At 65.0% G+C, this 18,247-nt stretch overlaps 7 protein-coding genes across 7 annotated transcripts; 2 read left to right on the top strand and 5 right to left on the bottom strand.

Moving 5' to 3' along the window:
- Window positions 1-571: 571 nt before the first annotated feature.
- On the bottom strand, window positions 572-2,000 carry EMIHUDRAFT_243382 (hypothetical protein; the record flags this gene model as incomplete). Its single annotated transcript, XM_005771404.1, has 5 exons — window positions 572-903; window positions 981-1,066; window positions 1,139-1,354; window positions 1,537-1,708; window positions 1,964-2,000. The coding sequence occupies 5 exons, from the start codon at window positions 1,998-2,000 to the stop codon at window positions 572-574; spliced, it is 843 nt and encodes a 280-aa protein (XP_005771461.1).
- A 1,031-nt stretch (window positions 2,001-3,031) lies between these two features.
- EMIHUDRAFT_243381 (hypothetical protein) lies at window positions 3,032-4,262 on the top strand (the record flags this gene model as incomplete). The annotated part of the gene is made up of 3 exons (XM_005771403.1): window positions 3,032-3,151; window positions 3,460-3,734; window positions 3,821-4,262. 3 exons carry the CDS (start codon window positions 3,032-3,034, stop codon window positions 4,260-4,262), a joined length of 837 nt encoding a protein of 278 aa, XP_005771460.1.
- A 432-nt stretch (window positions 4,263-4,694) lies between these two features.
- On the bottom strand, window positions 4,695-7,949 carry EMIHUDRAFT_445029 (hypothetical protein). The gene is made up of 5 exons (XM_005771402.1): window positions 7,653-7,949; window positions 7,073-7,574; window positions 5,771-6,760; window positions 5,510-5,696; window positions 4,695-5,437 (listed from the first exon to the last, which is right to left on the bottom strand). The coding sequence occupies exons 1-5, from the start codon at window positions 7,892-7,894 to the stop codon at window positions 5,049-5,051; spliced, it is 2,310 nt and encodes a 769-aa protein (XP_005771459.1). The 5' UTR covers window positions 7,895-7,949; the 3' UTR covers window positions 4,695-5,048.
- A 744-nt stretch (window positions 7,950-8,693) lies between these two features.
- On the bottom strand, window positions 8,694-9,143 carry EMIHUDRAFT_369703 (hypothetical protein; the record flags this gene model as incomplete). The annotated part of the gene is made up of 1 exon (XM_005771401.1): window positions 8,694-9,143. A coding segment is annotated over exon 1 (329 nt), but the record flags the coding sequence as incomplete, so codon positions are not given.
- A 1,977-nt stretch (window positions 9,144-11,120) lies between these two features.
- EMIHUDRAFT_369702 (hypothetical protein) lies at window positions 11,121-11,453 on the top strand (the record flags this gene model as incomplete). Its single annotated transcript, XM_005771400.1, has 1 exon — window positions 11,121-11,453. A coding segment is annotated over one exon (333 nt), but the record flags the coding sequence as incomplete, so codon positions are not given.
- A 362-nt stretch (window positions 11,454-11,815) lies between these two features.
- On the bottom strand, window positions 11,816-14,647 carry EMIHUDRAFT_243378 (hypothetical protein; the record flags this gene model as incomplete). Its single annotated transcript, XM_005771399.1, has 6 exons — window positions 11,816-11,904; window positions 11,975-12,014; window positions 13,538-13,615; window positions 13,707-13,790; window positions 13,850-14,204; window positions 14,511-14,647. 6 exons carry the CDS (start codon window positions 14,645-14,647, stop codon window positions 11,816-11,818), a joined length of 783 nt encoding a protein of 260 aa, XP_005771456.1.
- Window positions 14,648-14,923: 276 nt separating this feature from the next.
- Window positions 14,924-17,988, bottom strand: EMIHUDRAFT_445028 (hypothetical protein). Its single transcript, XM_005771398.1, has 7 exons — window positions 17,345-17,988; window positions 17,171-17,264; window positions 16,651-16,818; window positions 15,933-16,065; window positions 15,598-15,632; window positions 15,345-15,452; window positions 14,924-15,110 (listed from the first exon to the last, which is right to left on the bottom strand). Exons 1-7 carry the CDS (start codon window positions 17,971-17,973, stop codon window positions 15,006-15,008), a joined length of 1,272 nt encoding a protein of 423 aa, XP_005771455.1. The 5' UTR covers window positions 17,974-17,988; the 3' UTR covers window positions 14,924-15,005.
- Window positions 17,989-18,247: the final 259 nt, after the last annotated feature.

The raw sequence follows: 18,247 nt of genomic DNA, 5'->3' as shown, positions 1-18,247 counted from the left end.
GCGCGGCCAGTTGCGGTCGGCGTCGGCGCGGGCGGGATCCAACTCCTACTCCATGTCCGCTACTCCGAGGGAAAGAGCAAAACGATTACTCGATTAGCCGACACATCTCGTAGAGGAACGGCAACGGCACTCTGGGGGGGCGCGGGGGCCCCCGGAGGCACCGTGCGCCGCGCAGCAGTGTGCGGAAACGGGGCCCCGGCTCTATTAGTCTCTGTTAGCACCGACTTCCCGATCTAACAAGGTCTAACAGAGGGCAGATTTGGAGAGATCTCGAGGAGTACATACAGATAGACCCTCCAACCATCAGAAAACTCCAACCTCGGATCGGTCGTACTGACCGCCAATCCGAGGCGACGCGCATTGCGCCAGAAGCGTGCACACGATGGAAGGACACCTTCCTACTGGCCGTAGGATCAGGTCGTCACTGAATGCTTGATACTAAGGCCGCGAGCTATGCGGGTGAGGGAGCGTCTCGCAGGAGCGTCGCTGAGCAGAGCTGCACACTGCACACACAGGTAAGGACTAAGGAGTAAGGTAAAACCACGAAATACCACCACCCTGAGTAAGTCCCTCACCACTCGTCCTGCTCCTCGTCCTCGTCCTCGCCGCCCGCGGCCAGGCCCATCAGATGCGCGAACGCGCCCGCCGGCAGGCGAGGCATGAAGCCGCCCCGAAAGCCGCCTCGGGGCCCCCCACCTCGCGCCAGGGCCTGCCCGACGGCGGCAGCCATGCCGGCGGCGAATCCGGGCTGGTGGTTGGGCCCGCCGCGCTGGGGCTGCAGGTTGTGGTTTCCCGCCCGGCCCGCCGTCTCGTGCACACGCAGGTTGGCCGCATCCTGCGCGCTGCAGCTGCACGTCTTGAGCTCGCGGTTGGCCTTGTTTGCGACACCGCCCTTGAGGACGCCTATGCGCAAGATGCGGCACGAGCCTCAGGCGGAGGGGCGCGGACTCGGCCCCGAGTAGGCGGGTCGTCGCCGCCACACTTGTAGCAAAAGACAAGGTTGCAGCGGCAGTGCATCGCGTCGCAGCCAGAGGACTTCTCCACCCACCAGCGGCACTTTGGGCACCTGGCGGAGGGGCGGAGGGGCGGGTTCGACTCGCGGGCGAGCGGTGGGGAAGAACGGTTGGCGATGGCGCACTGCTTGAGCCGCTGGCTCGATGCAAACTGCGCGAAGGCGGCGTCCGAGGCCTCGGGGTCGCCCCGCTCCGCTTGGAACTGCTCGCAGCGCATGCCGGTGTGCCACGGTTCGGCGCGGCAGAGGAGGCAGAAACTCTTGGAGCAGAGGGGGCACTCCAGCTTTCGGTTGTCCGGCTCCCATGCAAAAACAAACGGGCAGCCCGCCGTGGGGCAGTGCCTGTGCCGCAAGCGCAGGCCGGCGTGAGCGGCGGCGGCGGCGGCAGGGGGGGGGGGGGGTTGGCGCGCCCCAAGTCGTCCTGCGCCTCAACACAGCGCTGCAGCGCGAGCCTGTCGTATCGCTCCGCCTGCCCCGCGGGCAGGCAGCGCTGCACGTCTTGCGGCGTGAGGGGCACTCCACACCGCCGCGGCTCCACAGCCGGGCAAACGAGCTGCTCAGCCGTCACCTCGCCCGCCTCAACCTTGCCGCGCACATAGGTGGAGAGGCAGTCGACGCAGAAGGCGCAGCCGCACGACGCGGCGAGCACGCACGCCTCGGCCGGCTCCGTCTCACAGAAGCAGATTGGGCACGTGACTGCGGCCCGTGGCTGCGCCCAAGTGGCGGCGGAGGAGGAGGAGTGGGTGGCGGAAGCGCTGGTGGAGGTTGAGGCGCCGGAGGCGGAGGCGCTGGCGGAGGCGGAAGCGCTGGAGGAGGAGGTCGCACCATAGGTGGAGCCGGGTGTGGCAGCAGAGGCGGCAGCCGTGCCCGCTGCAGCGCGACGGCTCTCTCGCCGCTCCCGCGTTAGCCGCTTGGACCTTGCGCGATCGTCCTCTTCCTCCTCGGACGCACACAGATCGATCACGGCAGGCCGCTTCGAGGCCGCCATGGACAATCCCAGGTAGACGGGAGGCCAGAGAAAGGGGCGCGGGCCGTGGCGCCGGGGTCGGTTCGTGGAAGAGGATAGGTAGAAAATAGCCACGCCTCTCGACCGAGAGCTAGAGCCTCTACCCCTTCGGTCCGTCGAATCTCGGCGCGGCAGATGCGACGCCGAGACTGACGAAACCTCCCTGGTGGTGGGCTGCTGAGCCTCCCCCACACACGAGAACACCACAGGGACACCCGTGACACACTAGAAAAGGTATGCCACGAGGCGGGATGAGACTAGATGTCTCGGACGAGACTCGTCACTCGACGGAAACCTAAGTCGTGAACATCGGGTTGCTGCGCGGCGGGTCAACCCCATTATGCGCAGTCATCCAAGATGTCATCTGCACCTAAGACAGTGTCGCAGGCGTGGGCGGGAGGGGCGACTGTATCTAGTAGGCGCGGTAGCGGTAGACGGACGAGCCACAGCTGGCAAGATGCCGATCGCCATCGAGACCTTGCTCGAGCCGCGGCGGGGCCCTGAAAGTGGAGCGTGTCAGGATCGGCTGCCCGGCTGTGAACTGCCTCGCTGTGAATGTCACCGCCGTCACAGACACTATTGTCCATGAATGGTAAGACTGATAGTAGAGTAGAATCGGGTCGAGCGACCGGCCCAGTCGACCGTCCCCTCCCCTCAGCAGAGCGGGCGAGAATCCTAACGGATTCACGCCTCACAGGATTGGTATGACGCGATCCACGCAGGCGTGTTTTCTGACGGCCATGCTGCTGCTGGTGGTTGTGGTGGTGGTGGTGGTGGTGTGTGTGTGTGTGGGGGGGGGGGGGGGGGTCCGCGGTTATCGGGCTCTCGCCTGGGCCACAACAACCAAGAACATAGGAATCCTATGGTTCTTGCGCAGCAAGACCCACCCTCTCCCACCCTCTGTGTTTCTTTTTCTATTTTCATCGTTCAAGAGAGAGAGAGATCAATACTTGCGAATTTCAGCCGACGTCCCGCGCGGCCGCGAGTGAGTGAGTACTTGCGACGCAACACACATGCCACTGGACGAGAAGAATGACGATGAAGAGGCGGTGTACGTCCAGCACCAGTCGAGCAACCGCTGGAAGCTGCCGAGCCACGAGCGGCCGAGCAAGACGCGAGCCTCCAGGGCAAACGTGCGTGCCAATCACAGTCGCAGTTCGGATTGAGAGAGAGAGATTTTTGTTTTGTCGGATTGACGACATTGTCACGAAAGAACAGAGCCAGCGTACCTCGAGTGGCAGCGCGGCATCTCTAGTGCGCAAGAGCGCTTCGTCGCCGACAGGTTTGGGAAGGATGCCTCTCCTTTCTTTTCTATTTTCATAAAATTCTATTTTCATCGTTCAAGAGAGAGAGAGATCAATACTTGCGAATTTCAGCCGACGTCCCGCGCGGCCGCGAGTGAGTGAGTACTTGCGACGCAACACACATGCCACTGGACGAGAAGAATGACGATGAAGAGGCGGTGTACGTCCAGCACCAGTCGAGCAACCGCTGGAAGCTGCCGAGCCACGAGCGGCCGAGCAAGACGCGAGCCTCCAGGGCAAACGTGCCAATCACAGTTCGGATTGACGACATTGTCACGAAAGAACAAGAGCCAGCGTACCTCGAGTGGCAGCGCGGCATCTCTAGTGCGCAAGAGCGCTTCGTCGCTGACAGGTTTGGGAAGGATGCCGTCTGCATGCTGCTCCGCAAGAGCTCGATGAAGAACTCCAGTCGGTGCAGCCCAAACCTCACCCGCCGCATGGCTCCACGACCCCTCAAAACGACTCCACTCAACTCGCCACTCTCGCGACCGGCCACAGGTACATTGTGCTGTTCCGCTTCCCGAACCGTGAGGCGGCCTTTGCGTGGGAGACCTCGAGCGAGTACCAGCACTGGGTCCGCAAGCTGACTGAGATTGGCGTCGAGAGTACGCCCGCCGCGGACATGGACGGCGCTGGGGCCGACACGTCCACCGACTACTTCCCCATCTTTGACTTGGACAAGTCGTCACCACGGATGACGAGCGAGCGGTGGCACTTCTGCTTTTTGGTGTGGTGCCAGGTGTATGTGCTCTGCATCTTCTGGGCTTCTGCCCTCCCCAAGCTGCTCGGCTCCTTCTACACCGAACTCAACTTCGACGCGATGATTCTCGTCTCGACCGTCGTGACGACCCTCACGATGGAGCTTATGACGATGCGCGTCACCGTGCTCGCTGCACGCAGGATCGGCTTCTTGGCTACGCCAGAGGACGAGGAGGAGTAGCCTCATCGCAAGCGATAAGTGATACCCCGCTGTGGCCTGTGCCTAGAGGGCTTCCATGCAGTGATGGATGCACATATCTTGCTTTTGCATGAGGCGAGTCCGAAGCTCTACACCCCCTCTCTTCGCGTCTGACTCTAGCTGCCCGCGCCGCCCACACGCCTCACTACACCGCCCACGCACTCACTCTCACTCACACTCTCACACTGTTTTCTCTAGCTCGCACACACACGTACGGTCTCTACCACCTACCAGCTACGGACTACGCCACGCACTACGGACCCAGCGTCGAGCGGGACCGCGCCGCGCCGCTTTTCCTTTTGCTACGGTTTTGGATTTGGTGTCGATCGCCTTGCTTTATAATCTTCACGGGTTTTTCGTTTTACAATCGTATAGACGGACGGTACTCCTACTCGGTCGTAGACGACACGAGAATAGGGAATAATATAGCGTGTTAGCGATACAAGCAGCAGACCAGGCGGACAAACTAATACTCAAGCAGTCCTCTTAGAATTTACACATACCGGGTGTTCGGACTGGGGGTCGAAAGACACATGTGTCGATGTTGTGTGTGGGAGGGGGTGCTGTGGCGCGCGGTCCGGGCCCCTTGAGAGTCGAAAGACGTCCTGGTCGGCCGAGTACCACGCGCGTCGCAAGAGAGAAGCGAGGGAGCATCTATGCCATGCGAAACATGGAGGCATGTGGGGAGGAGGGGGGGGGGGGAATAGCGTCTCGGTGGGCGCGTGTGGGTCCTCTGAGCGCCTCGCTGAGGCAAATCGACCGGCGGCGTCAGAAGAACTCCACCAGCGTCACCTCTCCGTGGGACGAGGCGACTGCGAGGTGCGTGCAGCCGGGCTCGGGGTGCAGCGTCGCGCCCGGGTCGGCCGCGCGCGGGCGCACGCCGGGGCACTCGGTGATGGCCGTGACGGTGCAGACGGCGCGGCGCCGTGCCGCCTCACGCCCGTCCGCCACGCCCGGCTCGTTCAGGCAATGGGGTGCGGTGGCGCCGCCGCCCGTGGCGCCGCCGCGCGGCGAGCCGTCCTCCGTGGGGATGGGGCTGTCCGACAGGGCGCTGTCGGAGAAGGAGGAGGAGAGGGGCCGGCGGCACGAGTGCCACGGCAGCGCCACCGCCTTTGCGGGCGTGAGGCCGTGGTAGCTGAGGAGGAGGAGCCGGTCACCTGTGAAGTTCACGGGTGTGTGTGAGGAGACGCCCCCCCCCCACAGTGGTGGGAGGAGGAGGAGCCCGTCACCGCGGTCCGACACGCACAGCATGTTGCCCTGGGCGAGGAAGGCTGCCGCCGTCACTTGCAGGGTGTCGCGCCGCCACTTGAGGCCGAAGAGCGGCGGTGCGCCGCACGCGGTGGCGGCGGCGGCGGAGCGGCGGAGCTCCCTCACCTCGAGCGCCTCGGAGGTGGCGAGGAGGAGCGAGGTCCACGCCTAACCCGCCCGTGGACCCGTCATTTTGAGGATGGGTCGATGTCGGCGAGAAGGGGGGGGGGGGGCAGTCGCGCCGGGTGGACCCGCGAGAGGATGAGCGAAGCAGGCCGGCGCAGCGCGTGCGTCGCCACGGCGGCGGGCGCGGCGACAGTGGCGCGCGTGTCCCAGAGCTGCAGTGCATCCGAGGAGCAGGACAGCAGCAGCGACGAGTCGGGCGAGTACTCGAGCGCAGAGAGCGGGCAGGCGTGCGCGGTCGGGAGGGACTGCAGCCGCGACGACGAGGCGAAGTTGATGAGGTCTATGCCGTAGCCGGGGCTGCGCCCTCCGCCGGGGAGCAGGCCGTGGCCATCGGCGCCGTCACAGAGCGGCGGCGTAGCTCCGGCGTGCGCCAAATCGGCGGCGGCGGCGGCGGCGGCGGCGGCGGCGGCGGCGTCGAGCTCGGCGGGAGAGTTCGGCGCGGGTGGCGCGGGCGGCGCGGCGCGGCGCGGCGTGCCGAAGGCGATGATGTTGTTGTCGTGCGGGCACATGGCCATTGCGGTCACCTCCTGGGGGAAGCGGTCGCGGTAGGCTGCCTCATGCGTCCCAGACGCCTGCCCTCCGAGCTTGACGAGGAGTGCGTTGCCGTGGACAGCGGCGATGCAATACGCGTGGTGCTTAGTCACCACGAAGTGGGAGGGGCCGAGCAGTGCGGCCGAGTCGCGGGACGGCGACACCGAGAGCGTCTCCGTGTCGAGCCTCCAGTCCTTCGTCTGTTCGACGCAGCTGCTCGTAGTCCCCGCCGGCTCGGTCTCTCCGTCCGTGTCATTCTCCCGCCTGCGGCATCCGATCCGGAGCTGCTCGAGCCGCCCCGACATGCCGAGCGCGAGGAGGAAGAAGGCGGGACGGTGCTGCTGGGACGACCGCACCCACGCGGCCAGCTGCGCGACGGGCGAGCCGAGGCAGCGCAGCAGCTTGAAGGAGGAGGGACGCGCGTGCTCGTACTCGGAGGTCGACCAGCACGAGCGCGCAACCTCGGCGCAGTCGCGGCACGCCGTGGCAAAGGCGCCCCGCGAGGCAAGAGGCACCTGCAGAGGTGCGAGGGGGGGGAGGCGTCGAGGGGGGACGCTGGACTGACGGCGAGAGAGGTAGGGCAATCTCGTGTGCTGATGGGGTGATCTCGCGGCTGATCTCGCGGCTGATCTCATGTGAGCGCGCTTGAGCTCGGGTCATCTCGGGTCATCGTCGGGAGGGCGCAATTAACGTGGCGGAGATCTTGGGATGAGGCACCATCGGCAAGATCCGTCCAGCAAGCTCCGATCTCGTGTGACTTCGGGGCTCATCTCGTGTGATCTCGGGGCGTCTCGCGCGATCTCGTGTGATCTCGAGGTAGCCGGCGCCATCAGGAAGATCCGGCCCGCCAGCTCCGAGAGCCGGAGGACGTCGGGAAGGGTGCACGCCTGCGCGGAGGCGTGGCGGCGCAGCGCCGCCTCGTGCACGATGGACGTCACGTGCGGGAGTAGCACCCTGTACAGCGCGCGCTGCGTCGCCGGATCGAGAACCGCCGACTCTAGCCCCCGCACCTCGCTTGCCTCCACCGCCTCCGCCTCTGCCTCCGCCGCCTCTGCCTCCGCGTCCGGACCCAACAGGACGGTCGAGGCGGGAGGAGCGGCCGTGCGGATCGTGCCACGCGGCGGCCCTCCCTCGCGAGCCGTCACTCCGCGTTGCGCTGGAGCCTCGGCGCGGCGCGGCCCGACCAGCGCACAAAGCGAGGCGGCGACACCAGCGGCTGCTGTGAAGAGTCCGGGCGGAGGTGGCTGCGCGGGCGGCGGAGCCGCGCCGGCGAGCGAGGCGCCGTCGAGCAGGGAGAAGCGAGGAGTCTCGTTGTCGACCAGACCCAGCCTGGTGGAGGGGAGGGGTATGGCGTGAGCAACAATGTTGTGTATCATGGCCGCGATGGCTTTGCCGGGCAGCTCTCACCCCAAGGCTCGCCGGTGGACGGCTGCGATAGCGTCCTGGGTGCAGAGCTGTATGCTCTTGTCGGACAGGTCGGTGCAGGTGACGCGCCGGCGCTTGACCTCTCTCCGCTCCTCGACCGACTCCTCGTCCTTTTTCTCTCCTCTGCTCTGAGGCTCCGCCACCGACTCCTCCGGCTGCCGCTTGCGCGAGCTAGAGCCAGCTGGCTCGCAATGGCAGACGAGCTCGCTCCAGCTCGAGCCCATCCAGGCGAGCGCGCAAGGCGGCAAGGTTGCAGATTTTGTGGGCGGCAAGGTGGAGATGTGGGAGGGCGGGGGAGAATTTTACACCGCACGACACTAGAGACGTTTTGCTAAGCGTATTTGCCGCTGTATGTCTCCCTATATGCGCAAATACGGCAGCTCCGGAGACGCGTGCAACAGTATTTGCCACGCATACAGATACAGCCGTATCTGTATTTGCCACGCACCATGGTGCGCGCATCTGGCCCCGAGCTGGCCACAGCCGGCCACGGCCGGCCCACGGCACCCACCGGCGTCCATCCCTCGCTCGCAGGCCGGCCAGACTGGGGCGGGCACCGGCGGGACGGCGGGCACGGCCGGCCCCGAGCCCGACGTGGTGGAGGTGGAGCCTTCCTCCAAGGCGAAGAGTATGAAGTGGTCGGAGGGGCGGCTGGTGGTGCTCTACGCGGGCCCATGCACGCTACTCGCGCGCTCCGCGTGCGTACTTTGGCTGGGCGGGTGATCGTCCTCGCTCGTCTCGCTCATTGTTGCGAATGCAGACGTGGCACTGTGTGGGGTCTGATGCGTGGGACGATGCATCGTCGACGAGCGGCCACGCCGCCCTCCCCTACCCCCTCTCCCCGCACCCTCTCCCTCCCTCCCCCCTCGACCGGACATGAACAATGCGTGCTCTTGCGTTGCATCCCGCCTAGCACCTCCCCCTAACCCCAATCCCGCGCGCCTCACCGGCTCTGTCGCGCACCCCCCCCCCCCCCCGGCCGTCCTTCTGGACCCCCAATCTCTCCCATTGCTCGCAGCGCGTCGAGCGGCGGCGGAGGGCCGCCCAGGCCACCACCAGTGCCCCTCCCACTGGCGGCGCGGCGGCAGCGGCGCTGACCGCCCCTCCATCAGCGGCGGCGCGACGGCGGTCGTCGGGGCGCCGGCAGCCGTGCGCAGAGGGTGCCACCGGACCGGCCGACGCGCGCCCGGCGGAGCCTTCGTCGTGCATTGCGGGCCGAGCACCCCCGCGTCGCTTCTCGGCACGTTGGAGAGCAGAGGAAGCTGCTGGCGTCGCCGCTGGGATCGGCGGCGGCGCCAGCAGCGTTCTCGGATCTGAAGCCGACTTTGAGCGCTGATCGATCGATCTGAGGGCTGGCCGATGGGTGGCGCTGCGACATCGCCGCCACCGCGGAGGCCGGCGGCCGGACCAGAGGAGCGGTCGGGGCGTGTGGCGCATATGCTACCGGCCGGGCCATGTGAGCATTCATGTGTGAATAATTTAGGGACATGTGTGCACGAGATTTTGAGAAAGAGCTCCTTGCAAAAGTTGGGTTTGACGCCGCAAATACGGCCACCCGGCAAATACGCTAGCAAAACACTCGATTTCACGTGCCGTATTTGTTCGCCTGTATTTGCAAATACGGAGGCGCAAATACGCTTAGCAAAACGTGCCCACTGGGCCCGGGGCACACCGAACGTACCGAGCGAAGAGCCGAGCGGAAGGAGGACGGGGAAGATGACTCCGAGGAGGACGAACCAGTGGAAATTCAGTTGTCAGATGTCACGATGCATCCGAAGGGGACCCCAGCGCCGGCATCATCCGCTGAGTTGGGACGCCGAGCCCTCTCGCTCTGAGCGTCGAGGCTCGGAGTCAAGACTGAGGGTTCGCGCTCTCTCCGCCCGCGCAGTGTTCGCATTCACGGCCGTGGCGCCGCTACTACCCACCATGACGACGGTGGGGTCGGGGGTGGCGATCGGTAGTCCGGCCATCTCGAGTGCTGGTGGCGGCCGATCCGGGCTCGAGCGGGGCGGAGAGCTCAAGGTGGCGACGGAGCGCCGACGGCGGCGATGCGCTTTCGGATCAAAGCTGCGGCATGTGTGCTGGAGAGGGGGCGCCTCCCGTCCACCGGGTGCGATCCGGGTCGGCTATCGACTCGCTCTCGCGTCACGGCTCTGTTGTCACGGTGCTTCCCTGGAGTCAGGTTGGACGGCCACTCTCGCGGCACCCTTGCACACGGGCGGCTCCGCTCAGCCCGGGAGAGACGTGCCCCAATCGGCATGCGCGTATTATTCGCACGCCATACGCTACATCCACCGCCACCGGATCGAGCGGTTGCTTCCACACGCCCTGGAAAGCTCACCTTACGTCCGGCTGCAAAGCTGCCGTTTTCAGTGCGATGACAAGTGGCCGCCACTCTAGATAGGATCTTGCTCTCCCTGCTCACGAGCTTCTCTTCACTGCGCCACTCTTGGCATGTGGCAAGCACCCGCCCCGGTGGTGCCCCTGGGAGGAAGAAGAAACCGAGACGACTCATGGCCTGCCGCTGCGAGACCGTTTCTGAAAGTGAAACGCAGGCCTTGTCAGGTTCTCGCTCATCCACCCACCCTCCTCGACCTTCCCGACGATACCAGCGGGCCCGCCTCCACCTAGAAGACTGGTGCTGGGGGGTGAGTGTTCCCTGCTTCCGGCTACTGCATATACCTGAGCTAGGGCCTGAGAGGCCTCGCTGGAGCCGAGGCATAGCGGCGTGATTTCGGACCTCCACCACCCCCGCCTTGTCCCGGGCTGATTGGCATAAACACTAGCCCGCCCGCTGTTCCTAGGGTTGCGCGAGCTGTCCGAAGCTGTCACAGCTAGGGTTGCAAGACCTCAAAAGCCGGTCATCCACCACCCGAAAATGGCCGCCCTCCCCTCCAGAGCGCCGCCACAGCCGTCGTGCAAAACGGCCCAACCACCGACACGACCGCCACCGTCCGGCGGCAAGGCATACGCTCTGAGGCCGTAGAATGGGTACGGCTGCATCTAGCTCTTTGCGCGGGTCAAGTGTACCTGGCCTCCCCTTGATGGTCCTAGGCGGGCTTCTTCACAGGAGTCGATCTTGGAGAGGGGCAGTGCTCACTCTGCACTCTCTGGTCGGCCTGCTGTATCGACCCGTCGTGGCTTCACATCTACCTCGTGCCAGCGGCTCTCCTCGGCACCAGAGCGCTCCATCGAACGCCAGAGCCTGTCCTGGGGCGGGTCCCCACGCCCTTACAATCATACGCATAAAAAAACCCGGACTCAATCGATTGTACTGCGGTGGTGTGAGTGAATGCACCATGAGCAAAAACCTGACTTGGCCTGTATCCCCGAAAAATACCCGAAGCGGAGCATGAGGAGCCACTCGTGACCTTTGAGGACGCGGGGGACGTGCTGGGCATGGTGGAGGCGCCGCTGCTCGTGCCGGACGGGTTCAAGGTTGTCGCGGCCTCGCCGACGGAGGAGCAGCTCGACCCGACCAACCCGGCCAGCGACGCGCTCATCGAGCAGCGCATCATGGTCCGCTTCGAGCACTACGGCTGGTGCGTGGGCACGGTTACGGCCAAGGTGAACGACGGCCGGCGCACGATCGAGCGTGACCGCGTCAACTTCGTCGCCAAGTTCGACGTTGACAACGGCGCGGCGACGGACCTCTCGCTCGAGTCGTCGATGTACGACGGCTCGCCGTCGGCAGAGTACGAGTCGTGGCTGCTGTTCGAGCCTGTTCTGGCGCCGACGGAGGCGGCGGCCCTGGCAGCGGCGGCCGGCGGCGCAATCGTCGCCGTGTGAAGAGGTCGGACCGGCTGGGGCCGGGCGGTGGGCGGTGGGCTGCCTTGGCGCTTGGGGGGATGGGCTGTGGCACGGTCCGAGTCGTAGGGCCGGTGCCGCCTGGATGCCGTTCTGATCATTCCTGCGACCTTTGTAGGGATCCCTAGTCTTCCGTCCGAGGTCGGGCTGAGGGAGGACTGATGAGCCGCGTCACTGTCCCTGTGCTAATGGGGGGGGAGCGGAAAGGAGGAACCTCTTCCCAAGAGCACCACTCTTGGAGCGCCGCCACTACCACCCAGAGCGCTGCAAGCAGCGCCGGGCAATGACGGCTGACCGCCCTCTGTCTGCTGCTAGTGCCGAGAGAGAGGCTCCGGGTCTCAGCGCCTCAGGCGGGCCCAGCGGCCGGTGTTCTGAACGTTCTGAGAAAACGCATTCCGAGCCTTGCCATTCTGATCATTCCCCTTACCTTGCCAACTCAGATCATCCGTAGAGGCACGAGTGTTCGAAGAGAGAGTGGACCTGAGCAACAACATGACCTGGAGGCAAATGATCGGAGTGGGAGTCAGAAATGTGGTCCTTGCGCGAGGGGAGCTCGATAGACTCGAGGGGCCAGGATACGCCGCGAGGAAGGAGGACGGAGTTGCGCCGAAAGAAAGGCGAAAGAAGCCGCGAGAACAAGGGACCGGCAGGCGGCGGCGTCGCAGGACGAGGCAGAAGAGAACGACGCGACAGAGGAGGAAATGACAAGGGAGAGAACGACGAGAGTGGGACGACCGCGAGGTGGCATGAAGGTTGCAGCGAGAAGCGGCGAGAGACTGCGAAGAGAGATAGGAAGAGGCAGACTCCCTAGGGTGGGGGCGTCGCATTCTGCCTTGAGCGGGCAGGGCTTGCAGTAGTCGGTCGGGGAGAGGAAGATGTCCTCGGCGCTGGCGCTCGAGTTCTGCAAGTAGTAGCCGTTCTTGCAGATTGCACAGGTTGTGCTGCCGCTTGCACTGCCGAGGGGATGAGGGCAAGGAAAACATTGTGAGAGGCCCTCTCTCGCAGCGTAGGTACCGGCCTTGCACTCCTCGCAGGTGGTGCTAGAGGTTGCGTAGTGGCCAGTCGAGCAAAGCTCACACGCGGACATGCCGGCAATCGAGGCGATGCCGCCTGGAGTACAAGGCGTTGGCTCCACGCTTGCCGGGGTGCAAGCATGGCCCAGAGGGCAAGCCGTACACTCATCCAATGTGGCGAGGTCTGTGGCGTTTGAGAACGTTCCACCGGGGCAGGGGAGGGGCACGCTGGTCCCTTCAGGGCAGTAACGGCCAGCGTCACAAGGCAAGGCCACGGAAGTCGCCTCTGTGGGGCATTGGGAGCCGGCAGGGCAGGGGCCGGCGCAGCTGCTACTTGACTGGTCCTCTGGGTCGGCTGAGCCGAGGAGGCCAGCGGCGCAAGCGAAGGGGAAGTCCTGTTCGACGGGCACAAGCGGCAACTGATAGAGGCGCTGGCCAAGGAGGGATGGGTCTCCGCCGGTCTCGTTGTTCCAGTTGCATGGCTGCACAAAGGTCGGGGCCTGGCAGGCCCACTCGCTTTCGACTTCGAGCGTGAGTGCGCACTTGTCGCGGTAGTTGGGGCAGTCATCAATCGGGCGACCTTGCGCGTCCGTCGGGCATCTCTCCCTGAAGACCTCACAGCGTGCGTTTGGCAGCCAGCGGCCAGGTGGGGCAGGGAGGGTGTAGGAGACCTCCCCGGCTGAAGGGAAGACTGAGCACCCCCTTCCCTCTGGGGCGGAGCAGCCGCTGATGAGGGTTCCGTCACTCAAGGTGGTGCGACCGCCCACCGAGTGGAGACCGCCGCCAGACACCGAGGCGGTGCAGTCAGAGATGGTGGATCGGGTCAGGCTGACTGTGCCCGATTGCACGTACACCGCACCACCAACTTGAGCACGGCAGCCAGAGAAGCTTGAATCGGCCACCATGAGATCCGTCGAGCCCACAGCCACAGCGCCACCGCTCTGCACAAGGGCATCGGCACAAGGCGGGCGTCAGTGCGGCTTCACTACGCCAAGACCCAATTCATCAGCTAGGTTGGGAGGTGACGTGCGGATTTAGGCGGCGCACCAAGTCAGCGGTGCAGGCAATGAAAGTGGCTCCGTCCATCGAGGTTGCGCCACTTTCAAGAACCAGCACAGCTCCGCCCTGCACGAGGACATCGTCACATGTTCATACGGGTATCAGCGGCCTCAGTGCTGCGGTGGGAACACGGGGTGCGGGCGTACGGACGGCGCACTTGGCGAGCCTTGCAAGATCTGAAGGTGACGCCGACCAGCGAGATGTCGCCACGGGTCTTCCGAACGTACACTGCGCCGCCATACTACACACGGGCAAGGCGTCAGATGCCCCAAAAGGAGCAACGAGGGTTCGGCCGCGCACCATTCCGGACTCGCAATCAGTGAATGACACGTCCTGCATCGCAATATTGCCAGCGTTGTACACCTTCACTGCGCCGCCGTAACGTTCAGAACGCCCGTTCACAAAGCGTAGCGCGTACAGCGAGAGGCTGCAGCCGCCCTTTATGTCAAACATGTTTGAGAGCTTCTCGCCGTCGAGCGTCGCCCCCTCTCTGGTGCTGCGGACGGAGAGATGGATGTTGCCGTCGCATGTGACCGGGCCAGTACCGAAGGCGAGGCGATTGCCGGGCGGGATGAACACGCTCGCGTTGCGGCCCTTAGCGACGGCCGAGTCGATTTCGCTCTGAATGTCTTCAGCCCAGTAGGCCGGGGCCTCGCTGTGGAGTGGGAGCAGAGGCGGGTGCGGCGGCCACGGCGGCGGCGGCGGCGGCGATGGCAGCGGGGATGGCGGGGACGGCGGCGACGGCGGCGATGGAGGTGTGGCTGGCGGTGAAGGCGGTGAAGGCGGTGATGGCGGTGATGGCGGGGACGGTGGTGTTGATGGCGGGGCAGGCCAGGCGCATTCGCAGATTGCGTCAGATGTAGGCTCCTCCTGGCCACACGCCATGCTGTACTCGACCTTGCACGTGTCCTTAAGCTCCTCCCACGCCCCTGAACACATTCGGCCAACTGAGGCGCAGTACCTATCGCAGTTGCCGTAGAAGGAGTCGAACCTGCCCACCAGCACCTTGCATTCGCCGCATACAAGGCCATGGTCCTTGTCTGGCCAGCTCGCCTCGTCGCACTCACCCCGCCAGTGCCTTGCGAACCACAGTGCCATTGGCGGACGGCGCACCCCGTCCGGCGAACTCGTATTCTTAATACGAAGAAGATGCGAGCGCAATTTTTTTTCTCCGTTTCGGCCTGCCGGCTGCGGAAGCAAACAGGATACTCTCACCATGTACTATTGAGATCGTGGGTGTACTATTGAGATCGTGGAACCCCCCCGTTGAGGTGCAGGTGGACCTCGTGGTTTTTGTTGTTTTTCGGTGAGGCAACTCCCTCTCCGGGAACTGGCATTTCTCGGATCTCGCGAAATGCGAAAATCATCGATCCATTCAATTTCCCATTCGTGGCGTGGAGGCTGGAGGCTGCCATCTACCTTCAGAAGCATGTTCCCTGATGTGGGCAACCGGCGTCTAGACCGCTGCTGTGACCTCGCGGCTGCCGCGCGTCGCGTGCGGCAGGGAGGCGGGGTCGGGGATCGAGACGTTCCACAAATCGCGCTCGACGTTGATGATTGCCTGTGGCCGCGGCGGAAAGGGTGAGTTCTCTCTCTCTCTCTCTCTCTCTCTCTCTCTCTCTCTCTCTCTCTCTCTCTCTCTCTCTCTCTCTCTCTCTCTCTCTCTCTCTCTCTCTCTCTCTCTCTCTCTCTCTCTCTCTCTCTCTCTCTCTCTCTCTCTCTCTCTCTCTCTCTCTCTCTCTCTCTCTCTCTCTGCGTGCGCGCGCGTGGCGGTGGCGGGAGGGGTGGCGGGCGCCTGGAAAATGGTGTCGGCGAGCACGTCCTTTGCGTTGAGGGTATCGAAGAGCAGCTCGCCGGTGAGGTTGCCCCCGGCCTGCAGCGTCGCGTTCAGAATGCGCTGCGCCTAGAAGGTTCCAAGAAGGTTCCTAGAAGGTTCCTAGCGGCCTGCAACGTCGCGTTCAGAATGCGCTGCGCCTACAGCCACGCCGAGCCCGGTGCCCCAAACCCGCCCGCATGCCCGGCGGTGTGCCGCTACCGGCCCGGCGCGCCGCCACGCGGCGCGGCGTGCCGAGAATGTGCCCACCTAGATAGAGACAACGAGTTCCGAGGAGGCTCACGCGCTGGCTCCCTTGCGGGATTTGTGCGCGACGGCTGAGCTGCCGGTGTTGGCGGAGGCGGCAGAGGCGGAGGCGGCAGAGGCGGCGGCAGGCTGGGTGGCGGTGGCTGAAGTGGAGGCGGCAGCGGTGGCTGAAGTGGAGGCGGCAGCGGAGGCGGCAGCGGAGGCGGCAGCGGAGGCGGCAGCGGAGGCGGCAGCGGAGGCGGCAAGGATGGCAGCAGCGGAGGCGCGGGAAAGAGGCGGTGGCTGGGGCGAGGGCTGAGGTGCCGGTCGGGTCGAAGAGCTCTCGCACGTCGTGGAAGAAGAAGTCGAAGTTCGTGATGAGGATGTACTCTGGCGGCTGCAGGTAGTTGTGCCTGCCCAGCGTCTGCGTGTGCGCCACGCCGTCCGGGTTGCGCGCCTGCGCTGCGGTGCAGCCAAGCGTTGGGGAGCCGTGGTGGTCACGTCCAAGCATGGGGCGGTTGATCACGTGAGGCAAAGTGGCACAGAGGAGGCTGGGACGGTGCTGAGGACGGTGCTGCCCCAGGCCCACCATGGGTACGAGCATGGCTGGCGGGCGGCGGCGGAGCTGGTGGCCGATCTAGCTGAGGCAAAGAAGCTGCACGCAAGCTCTGTGTGGTGCCCACAGGGGGAGGTGTGTGGTGCCCACAGGGGGGGGAGCGAAGACAGGGCCGCGCCGTGCGTCTCGGTGCAGGCACGGGCGCGGGGAGTGCGGCGGAGGAGTGCGTGTCTCTGGGGGCGCCGGCCAGGAGTGGTACTCCGCTGTCTCTGTCTCTGCCTCAGTCTCTCTGTCTCTCTGTCTCTCGGCTCTCTCTCTCTGTCTCTCGGCTCTCTCTCATTCTAAGCTCTCTCTCATTCAAGCTCTCTCTCATTCTAAGCTCTCTCTCTCAGCTCTCTCTCTCGGCTCTCTTCCGCTCTCTCCCTCCGTTCTCTCGCTCTCTGGTGGCGACGGCACAGGCCCTCCATCGCATCTAGCACCGCGCGCGAGGATGGTCCCTTTCCGCACGCCAGAGATGACGGCGTACTCCGTTGAGGCGTACGGCGAGGAGGTCAGGCGGCCGACGGCGCAAGCGTAGGTGGCGCACGCCTCGAGGGTCTGGCGAAGGACCCAGCCGTTGAGCAGACGCCCCGACAGCAGGTGGGCCAGCATCTCCTGAGGGAGCAGAGCGCCGGTCCACCCGTGAGTCTGTGAGTGAGTCGCCAACCGCACAGGGGCAATGCCCCTCCTCTCCCGCCGGCCGGCCTGCGTCCGGGAGGGCCCTGTGCTCGTCCTCCAGCCCTCTCGCAACGAGGCGGCGAGGACGGCGGCTGCGAGGGTGGCGGCGGCAGGGGCGGAGACGGCGAGGACAGGCGTGGCGTCGCCCTCTCGTCGGGCGGCCGTATCTCCCTGTATCTCCCCACATCTCCCCACACATCTCGAGAGACAGGGCGGCCGTATCTCCCTGTGTCTCCCTGTATCTCCCTGTATCTCCCCCCACATCTCGATGAGACAGGGCGGCCGTCGCCTTGTTTCCGCCCCAGTGGTCGGCGTACCGCGTGTTTCGCTCGAGGGCGTACCCGTCTGGCCCGCGCCGCATCCCTGTGATCATGCCCGCGTACCTGCGCCGAGGCTCCGAGGAGGGTCTCAAACGAGAGGCTCCGCACTGCTCTCTGCCTCCACCCCTGGCAGTCACGCGCGCCCGGCAATCATCTGCGCGCGGTAGAGCTCCTTGCCGCCCCGGGTGAAGACGCCGGTGTAGACCAGCTCGGCCATCAGCTCAGTAAAGAAGAAGTCCAGGTTGCGCGCGTGGTACACGCTGCCGTCCGCCTGGTTGGTTGCGATGATGCCCGTGCAGAAAGGTGCGCGCGGGAAGCGGCCGAGCCCCTCCCACTTTTTGGGAAGCGGCTCGTGGAAGGTGCGATTCGCGCCCTCCCAGCCGATGCCGTCGGAGGAGAGCCTGGGCTGGGAGAAGTTGACGATCGGCACCATCAGCGTCTGGATTTCGTACAGCATCTGGATGCCCTGCACAAACGCGGGAGGCAGCCCAGAGGCCGCCGCCATCCCAGAGATCTCGGCCTGGAGCTCGGGCGCCTCGTGACCCCGCGCGGCGACCAGCGCAAACAGCGCGTCCTTGAGCAGCGGATCGCCCACAAAGTACTTTGTCCAGAATTTCCACACGGTCGCGTTGAGGCCGGTGCCTGGCCTGACGAGGACCTTGAAGCGCTCCTCGGGCGGCAGGTCGAGATCGATCGTGTAGGTGGGCACGGAGCGTCGCTCTGCAGCGACGTCTGCCAGCGTGAGCGAAAGCAGCGCGAGAAGCAGCCTCATTGGCGGGACCTAGATGGCGGTCGCGACAACAATTTCTTCTTGCACTCCACCGTTATAGTTCACGTAAACGCACAACCCCGGGCCCGAAATCGCGTTATAGTTCACGTAAACGAATTCCCCGACGACCCTCCGATTTCATGACAAGGGAACAAAAGGAGGTACCCCAATATACCCCTCCCACTCTCCTCCCCCTCCCGCCTTCCTTCATCTTCTTCGAACGAACGGCCACGCTGCCGGAGTACTCTACCCAGTCACACCACAATGCCTCCGGCTG

This window comes from Emiliania huxleyi (assembly GCF_000372725.1).
Source record: "Emiliania huxleyi CCMP1516 unplaced genomic scaffold EMIHUscaffold_386, whole genome shotgun sequence".
Taxonomy (NCBI): domain Eukaryota; phylum Haptophyta; order Isochrysidales; family Noelaerhabdaceae; genus Emiliania; species Emiliania huxleyi.
This window is presented reverse-complemented; position numbering and strand designations above follow the sequence as displayed.

Coding starts and splice junctions, on each gene's coding strand:
- EMIHUDRAFT_445029 (XM_005771402.1), bottom strand. CDS start 7,894: ATGGGCTCGAGCTGGAGCGAGCTCGTCTGCCATTGCGAGCCAGCTGGC. Junction 6,761..7,072: donor CGGGCCGGATCTTCCTGATG/GCGCCGGCTACC, acceptor GCACCTCTGCAG/GTGCCTCTTGCCTCGCGGGG. Junction 5,697..5,770: donor TCCTCTCGCGGGTCCACCCG/GCGCGACTGCCC, acceptor CGGGCGGGTTAG/GCGTGGACCTCGCTCCTCCT.
- EMIHUDRAFT_445028 (XM_005771398.1), bottom strand. CDS start 17,973: ATGAGGCTGCTTCTCGCGCTGCTTTCGCTCACGCTGGCAGACGTCGCT. Junction 16,819..17,170: donor ACCACTGGGGCGGAAACAAG/GCGACGGCCGCC, acceptor CTGCTCCCTCAG/GAGATGCTGGCCCACCTGCT. Junction 15,111..15,344: donor TCGCCGACACCATTTTCCAG/GCGCCCGCCACC, acceptor CCGCGGCCACAG/GCAATCATCAACGTCGAGCG.